Here is a 9,136-nt window from a genome sequence, read left to right as displayed (position 1 = left end):
AGTGAGTAGACCGCCTGCCTGTATGGGCAAACAGCAGTTTCTGCAAAACTGCCCCAGTCCCTGTGATCCTTCTGTAAGAGGATGGAGAAAGGCCTCTCAGCATCACTGATAAGAAATCCTCAGTGTCAAATCCTTTTTTTTCAAAGATACCAAGATAAATTATATTTAAAGACATAAGCTCATCCCAGTTCCTGTTTCTTATCCAGATCAGACCAAAGGAGAGTAATCCACTACAGTGGTGGAAACTTGGTAGCTGTTGGCTCTGCAGACCGAAAAGTGAGGCTTCTTGCTATGTCAGGAATGAAAGAAGTGACTCCTCTGCTCTGGCCATGCAGGGAGCATCAGAGCACTGATCCTCAATGAGAAGAAAGGGTTCGTTCTCAGCGCAAGCTTTGATCTCAGCATCAGGTGAGCCCCTTGGAAAATCTAGAAAAAATGAAACTTTAATCCTTCCACCCCAATCTTTAGGAATCCTCCTTCCATCACTCTCATTAGAATAATGAAGAAAGGACAGAGGGTAAGGAAACTCATCCCCCACTCACATAGGACACCTTCTGTTTCTCAGTTTCCTCTGGCGCTGAATGATAAAATTGGAAGATAGTGACATACAGATTCTCCTAGAGTATCTTCAACACTAGATATGTTTCCCATAGGTACCTGCAGTGAGATTCTGGCCTTGCTAAGGTCAACATCGAGTTCACCAAGGCTGTGTTTGTCCATGACATTTTAGCTAAGCAGGCTTTAGCACTCTGGTACTTGCTGCAGAGCTGCTCTTTCCAGCACCCTGCAGCAAGAGGTGGATGGAGATGATTAGCTCTTGCATCTTATTTATCACTAAATCTCAGGTGTATCACAATGAGGGATGCAAAGCTAAAGAGCAGGTTGTCTGCCTCTGGCATGGCAATTTCACAGCTTCATCAAAGGCAGCTCTTAATAAAAAGGGAAAAATTTCTCACCATCTCAGGCTCTGTGCTCTTCCTCACTTCAAAAGTGCTGTTTAAGTCCTTGCTTGCATTCTCTAGATAAAGTAAACAGAAATCTTAGCCAGTAAAAAACCAACTTTATCTATAAAGCTCTATATTTCAAGGTTAATTTGATGTAACCATGCCAAAGGTGAAATCTATCCACATGTTTCCAGACAGTTTGAAGGTAGAAGAACAAAGTGTATTGGTAAATATTTAATAGTAAGCCTGACTTGATCGTTCCAACTCCTCTGACACTGCAGTGGAATGACTCCTGATTTTAACTTATTGTATACGGGAGAAAAGCTGGGCCTGTTAAGTGGGAAATAATAAGATGAATAAGCCATCAATTAAGTTAATCACCATACTCCCTTTTTGGTGGGTCCTTTGTAGATGCTGGAATATATGCAGTGGTGCTTGTATGAAAATCTTTAATGGTCACTGTGGGACAGTCATCTGCTCGGATTTACACGAAGAGCAGTTTGTGTTGGGAGCCAGAGATGGGATGGTGAAAGGTGAGAGCCAAGACCAGGAGCTTCCCAGAACTGGGCGAACAGTAGTTAGCAATGGGCAGAGTACCTGGGAACTGTGAGGTGTGACACATTGGGACAGTTAGTCTATAAAAAATCTAAAGGTGAATTTTAGCGTCTCATAGTTTTGCTTCCAGAACAGCTTAAGATGGATGGCACATGCACACGCAAGGGCTCTGACTGTGTCACTGAATAAATTCACATTTCTGCTTTTATTCAGTTTTAATGGCTTTGCAGCTATAGGGCTAGACCAAGTCTTGGGAGAGTGGTATCAACTTCCAACTTTGCTAGAGATGTCCTTCACAGAATCACAGAATATTAGGAGTTGGAAGGGACCTCGAGAGATCATCCAGTCCAACCCCCCTGCCAGAGCAGGATCACCCAGACCAGGTCACACAGGAACACGTCCAGGCGGGTTTTGAATGTCTGCAGAGAAGGAGACTCCACAACCTCTCTGGGCAGCCTGGGCCAGGGCTCTGTCACCCTTACAGTAAAAAAGTTTTTCCTCATGCTCAGACTGAACCTCCTATGCTCCAGCTTGTTCCCATCGCCCCTTGTCCTTGTTGTTACCTTACAGAATAAGGACAAAGAGTATGTGCCGTTTTTTGGACTTAACATTTAAAAATTTTGCTGTGCAATTACACTCTAAGTCAACACCTGGCTCCATGTAGAGCTGCAGATACAAGGTGCAACTGTAATTCCAATAGTATCTTTTAATTAAATCAGAAAAAACTATTGTTGGGTCATACATATTTACTATTTCTCCCTTTTGCCCCTAACAGTGTGGAACCTGGAGAGTGGGAAATGTGTCAGGACTCTGAAACACAACAGTGCTGTCTGGGTGGTTAAAATGGACAGCACCCGTGTTGTCAGCGGGTGCAATTGTGGGCTGGTGAAGGTCTGGTGTGCTGGTACGGGCACTCTGATCAAAGTAAGTTTCTTAGGTGGATAATTCCACGTGAAATTGCCAAAAATCTCCTGTGCTAGTTTTGGAGCTTTCTGCTTATGCCAAAGACTTTGAAATAGACCAAAATATGAAACTAACTCTCAGACCCAGGTTACAAAGCTGAAGGAGCTGGATAGCTGCTCTGCAAAGTAAAGACAGAGTCTGCTAATTAACCACCTTATCAGGCATCCAGAACTAATATTAGTCCACACCTCTGAGAGGAGTGAAGCTCGTTCTACTTGTGGGGAAGAAAGTTGCAAATTGAGCTGCATCTCAGATGCAAGATGTCACAGCTCCACTCTCTTCTCTCTTGGCTGAACATTCAATAGATCACAAGGGCCTCGGCGCAGTAACATCTATTTAGCACATGTAACAAAGATGGAAAATGGATGTTAATTCCATGCTAGTAGCTCATCAGCAGCAACGAGCCCACGATATTTCTCATAAGTGACTATAAAACCAACACAGTTATCCATAGGGTGTATTGGTATATAAAGACACTCGATAAAACTAGAATATAGTGCATGAGGCTGGTATTGCGAGTGCCATAAAGTATCTTGGCATATTTATATCCAGATTGCTGACAGTGTTGCACCTATTTCTTTTATTTTGCAGACATTGGAGGAGCACCAAGGTCTGTTTAAGTGCTTGTCCTTTGATCAGTGGCACCTAGTCACAGGAGGCACTGATGGATATGCCCTGGGATGGAGTATGTTGGGAAACCTTAAGAGTTGCCTAATAACTTTCCACCACCCTGAGTATGAAACTGATGAGTTTCAAGTTGTATTCAGCAGTCCACTAAATCTGTAAAGAAAATGCCTTCCTTACAGGAACACAAAATGCGTTAATTATCAGTTTTAGGATTTGAAATATTCCCAATTTCAACAATCTTCATCTTTAAAGCAGTGTCAAGCCCTATGTGGCTGCAACCAGTGTCTGTCAGTTAAGACCTACAACCTAAAATGCAAATATGCAACCACTTGTTCACAAACAGGGATGAATTAAGACTGACAGTGCATAACCCAGTATTTCAAGGATCCCAACCTCCAAAAACCCCCCATTTTTATGCTCTTTTTTTATACCACCTAGTCAAGAGAAGATAGTATTTCAGAGGTGGCTGAGATAATGCTGAACCCTATCAAATGTGTATTATGTTATTTTCTAATATTTAATTGCTTATCAGAACTGTGAAAACTGTAGCATTGTATTGTTTTCATTTACTTTCCTAGACATCAAAATGACATTTAAAATGCAGCCAAAACCACATGGGTTGCTCTGAAGATGCACTGGGTTGGCTTGTTTGGACATGGAGGGACATCTGCTAGGTCTTTTAAATATCTCAATGAGCTGCTTTATTTAGCCTGTTGTTGGAGGCAGACCTTTGCATTTCCCCCAAGACAAAAAGTAGTTGATCAAGTCTCCTTGTGAAAGCGTGATGAATGTACCAACACTGACGTCTTGTGTTTTCAGGGCAGTTCTGTCTCTGCCTCTATCTCAGAGTCATCAGTGGCTGTGCTGATGAGAAGATTCATATATGTAACTACCTGACAGGAACTTGCCTGAAAGTGGTGATGGCCAGTATGAGAGGGGACCCCATATCTTCTTTCTGTGTTGCAGAAAACAGGTTGGTGTCAACAGCTGCAATCAGTTGCTGAACTAAACTAGGTAGACAACAAAGGTAAGGAATTCTGCATTTTTCTTTTTACACTCCTCACAGACAGGCTTTAAAGGCCTCTACTGCTTACTGACTGCTTCAATAACTTGGTTTTGTTAGCAATGGCTGAAAATAGATTTGCTTAGTCCATTCACCGATCTACAATTTCCCGTTTCTGTACAACTTAAGACACAGCATCGAACATGCTGCTCAGGGAAGCGGTGGAGTCACCATCCCTGAAGGGATTTAAAATATGTGCCACTTAAGGACATAGTTTAGTGATGGACCTGGCAGTGTTAGGTTTATGGTTGGACTTGATGATCTTAAAGGTCTTTTCCAACCTATATGATTCTATGGACCAACTGTAAAGCTGAATTGAGAACCCAAGTTTCTTAAGATGTTGGAGAATCAAGCCAAGGCCTGACAAAGCCTTTACCTGTTCCCTGACCTCCTTCCTCTTTCTAAAAGCCAATAATAGAAAATTCTAGGTGTCCTCACAGCTGCACCTCTAAACTGAAGGTAGTGCCCTGCTTCTGTGTGAGTAATAGGTAAAACACTGGTGTGCTGTCAATGCTGTTTTGGTCACAACTCTAAATCACAGCAATATATGGGCTGCTGTGAAGATAACTAACTACATTCTACCAGACCCAGTACACACCTCCAATTTAGGTTTAAATGTCCCTAATAATATGATATCTCCTGTTTCTTTTGGCATTGCGCTGATCTAGCTCAGTCCACTGATGACAATTTTCATCCTAATTCTTTTAAAACAAATTTTGCTATACAGCTGAATGAAAAGAGCTCCATAGGGCTCAGCCAGAGCATGAGATAAAATGTAGGGCGTCTGATTGATGTGACTAATTGCTACTGCTTCCTTAAACGAGTGATGGTTATCTCCGATCTGTTGAAGTGCCCTCGGGTTTTGTATTGCACAGAAGCAAACGCACTGTGAGGCAGTAACTGCTGTTAATGATATCTGTGCTCTTAAGGGCTTTTCCTTCCCTTCTCCAGGATGGTGATCAATTCACCAAGCTGGATGATGTTCCAGTTTGAGGATGTCAAGTAGGACTCTACCTTAGATGCCAACAGAGAGATGGTGAGGAAGAATAAACAGCACAACCAGATTACAAGCAGAACACCGCTTCACCTTGGGCAAACAAAACACCACAGTGTCAGCCAGATGCATTAACTTGCTCTGGAGATGTGAGATGCTGACCAGCTCATGCTGGATCTGCTGCTGGTCATTGCAAAGTTGTGGAACACCTTTATTACATCCTCTGCAATATGCTGGCATTTTCCAAAATCAGTCTGAAATAATTTCAAAGTACCCGCTGCCTTGATCCTAATCAATATACAGACTCTCTGCCTTAAAAAAAGTGCAGTCTGGTAGATGTGCTGTCGCATTCCAATCCTTCTGTCATTTCCAGTCTTCTGTAAAACCTTTGTACCTTTATAGAATCATAGAATGTATTGGGTTGTCCAACCCCCCTGCAGCAAGCAGGAACAATGTTACTAGATCAGGTTGCTCAGAGCCCTATCAAGCCTGGCCTTGAATCAACGTTTAGTATAAACAGAAAGAGGTTTAGTATAAAAAGAAAGGTTTTGTATAAATTCAATAGATTTGTCAAGACAGACACTTCTCAAGATACACACTCCTGTGTGTCTTATAATAATAACTCTAAGAGTTATTATTGGAATATTCAGCTATTTCTCAAGCAGTGAAGGGACCAAGTCCTCTCTCAGATTTATCTTGCTAGACCTGCTGTTCCTACAGACAAAGCACTGTTTTATGCTAATATAGCTCGTTCTATGGCTCAATTGTGTGTGAACAATAATAAAAACCCCAAACAACTAGAGTTTATGTGGATTTATTAGTTTATAAGCTGTAGAAGTGTGGGTTGAAAACTGGCTGAGCAGCTGAGCCGGGACAGTGGCGATCAGTAACAAATAGTGTAGCCCACATGTCAGTATTGGGTCTGATCTTGTTTAACATCTTCATTAATTAATGATGTGCATGGTGGGACAGGGTGCACCCTCAGCAAATTGGCAGGTAACACCAAACTGGGAGGAGGGGCTGATGCACTGGGCCGTGCTGCCATCCAGAGGGAGCTGGACAGGCTGGAGAAATGGGCTGAGACCTGGTGAGGTTCAGCAAAGGGAAATGCCAAGTCCTGCCCCTGGGACAGGCACCAGGACATGCTGGGGCCACCCAGCTGGAAGGCAGATTAAAATTAAATTGGTATTAAGTAAAAAATAAAGACAGTGGTTTCTATTTCTCTGGTGTTTTGTGGCTAAAATGCCTGAATGTGCTTGATTTCCATTAATGCTCAGGATCTGAATTGGCTTGAGTTGGGATGACAAAAACCTACTTAGTTGTCCAACTTTGAGTACCTGGGACAGTGTACCAGAAATCTCTCTGGTATTCTCTTGCATTAGAGGTTTGAGGCAGGATGCTCCTGCCCACAGCCACTTTGAGCAGGAGTTCTGGTTTGAGATTAATGTCTTTTAAACTCTTCATACAGGAGGGTGGTGATTAGTTCTGGTTTGCTTATTTTAATGTCATCTTCAACTTCTAAAGCCTGGGATTAAGCCACTGTTAGCCACTCTTGCTAACAGTGAAAAATAACAATATTTGTCCTCCAAAGAGTAATAACGAACAGGTAATAAAAACTAAATGTCCACATAAAACCAGGAGGGAGCTAGAAACTAATGAAGATGTGGGAGCTGGAGTGTGGGAGCTCAGATTTGGTATTGAAAAACCACACGGGCTGGGGATGAGCGAGGACAGGAGCTTGGACACAGTCCTTACTGCAGCACACAACTGTAGTCATCTGAGGTGGCTTTGCCTGGCGTTGGTTTTCTGACACGAAGCAGCAAGCATTTCACACTCAGCCACGGGATGGCACTTTCTCCCAAGAAATCAGGTGTAAGCTCAGCGCAGCTGCAGCCGGAGGCTCTTTGGCAAAACCCTCCGGAAAAAAGCATCTCACAGAGGGAGCCTGATGGAAAAACATCGTGGAAAGGCTGATGAGTCTTTGTGTCGAAGTGAGGAGGATCAGAGTGTTGCCTTCCTATCTGGAGCCAATAAATCAACACCTCTCTGCAGGTGTGGGTGCTCGGGCACTCGCAAGATGCTATGGCCAACAGAGGTGGTGTGAAGTCACCTACAAAGGCAGAGCTGGAGCAAGTCCTGTGGTTGGCTTTACCTCAGCACAGCGAATGCAAAGCTGGGAGCCGGGTGTCAGAGATGCACTGGGAGAGAAATCATGTATGGGAAGATGTCCTACACGGTACGCGAGGTCACTTGCGAAGGTAACTCTGAGGAGGTGGTTGTACTGTTATTCAGTCTGAATTAAATGGACCTTGCTGTGCACCCAGTCCTTGGGTGTGCAGGTGAGGGTGCTGTGGGCAGCACCGGCAGTGCATTGGGCGTGATGGACCTGCCAGCAGAGGCAAGGCCAGGCAGAGTGGTGGCAAGGTAGTTTCGGTAGTTTTGTTGTAACCAGGTGCCACTACTCTTGTACTGGGGTCACCCACTTCAATTTTGTTCATATAGCTCGACAGGCGTTTCTGAACAAAACATGTTTTTACTTGAGGGTTGGTTATAATTAGAAGTGTCTGTATTTCAGCAGAGGAACGGCGCTTGATGCTTCACACGGTGAATAGCAAACAAGCAAGACTATTAAAAAGAGGCAACAGCAATGATATAAAAAGTAAACGAAGTTTTTATATAGTATTGTATTTATCAGTAACAGCTTTGGATTGCCTGGGAAATGAGAAACTCACTTAAGTGAACATATAAAATACACTTGTTAACTAGACAAAGAAAATGGATTTTTTGTCATTATGCTGATGCAAAGACAAAACCATATGCAGGCAGTACTGAAGTGAAAGAACATTTTACTTGTTTGTAGCTGGATCACACAGCACGAGATCAGATCGTGTGTATCAGACTTAAGGTGGCAGCTGATTGTAACAACTCTGTATCTGCCCTTTCTAAATAATAATTAAAAAAAAGATGTATGAGAGACCATTAAGCTGCCAGGTCTTTATACGATGAAGTTTTCTGACATGTTGCACAATATGCTTATTTCTATGGTGCTTCTCTGCTGTGGTTTTTCAGGTGTTATATAGAAATAAAGTGTTAATGTGAAGCCAGTATAGTTTTTGAGTAAGCCACGAGTGGGAGGGCTGTGTCACTCACTGCACTAGCTGCTGTTGAAGCTCTTTATAAGCAAGTGGGGATATTACCCCTGTGGCAGAGGTGAGCCTGAGCCCTGGGGATTCAGCCTGCTTGGCTGGGAATGCCCGGAGGGTCACAGGGAGCTTTGTCCAACTCCAGAGACTGACCATGGGGTCAGTCTAGGGAGTCCAGTCCCCGGTATCAGCCAGCACCCTGGGGCCATATGGGAGGAAGCGCTGTGTGTGAAAATGCTACATTGATCACAAAATAAGAAAGCATAAAGTTTTGTTTGTTGTTTTATTTTTCTTTGTTCTTAAAGGAAGTGTTTGGCCATAAGCAAAAAAGCAAAACCAAACCAAAATAAAAACAGGTGGCTGCTTCCTTCAGAGGATTTTCAGAAGAATTTGTGGTTAACTTTTTCGGTCTTTTTAATAATTTAACGTGGCGCTTAGGCAGTGGCGCTGCGTGTCTTCAGGGGTCCCAAGAAATTTGTCTCTCTGACAACAACGTTAACCATGTTGCAGCAACGCTGATGGTAACAATTTCTGTAACATTCCTGATGCCACACCACAACCAGCTTTTAGATTTTTGCAGAGCAGACGTAGGGAAGATTGTCCAACGAGAACACATGGTCGGTACCAGCACTTCACATACTTCCACAATATTGCTTCAGATATTTTTAACTGAAAACCAGGGACTACTGGCAGTGACGAGTGTCGGTGCTAAAGGAGAGCTCACATGGGTCCCCCTTGCTTACTCTCCCCTCTCCTGACAGCAGATGCGGTACCAAGGCAGCCTTCCCTGCCGGCGGCCCGCTCCCGCCGCCCTCCCTCACGGCCCGACCCGCGGGAACGGCCCCTC

At 43.6% G+C, this 9,136-nt stretch overlaps 1 protein-coding gene across 1 annotated transcript in view; it reads left to right on the top strand.

The window, feature by feature from the left end:
* Positions 1-359: 359 nt before the first annotated feature.
* Positions 360-9,136, top strand: part of LOC104537465 (Golgi apparatus membrane protein TVP23 homolog B-like) — a 13,740-nt gene continuing 4,963 nt past the window's right edge. Inside the window, exon 1 of the mRNA XM_010180360.1 lies at positions 360-376. Coding sequence (XP_010178662.1) covers positions 360-376 — 17 coding nt within the window. The remainder of the gene's footprint in view (positions 377-9,136) is intronic.

The sequence above is a fragment of the Mesitornis unicolor genome, unplaced genomic scaffold (genome assembly GCF_000695765.1).
Source record: "Mesitornis unicolor isolate BGI_N332 unplaced genomic scaffold, ASM69576v1 scaffold4863, whole genome shotgun sequence".
In the NCBI taxonomy this organism is placed as follows: domain Eukaryota; kingdom Metazoa; phylum Chordata; class Aves; order Mesitornithiformes; family Mesitornithidae; genus Mesitornis; species Mesitornis unicolor.
This window is presented reverse-complemented; position numbering and strand designations above follow the sequence as displayed.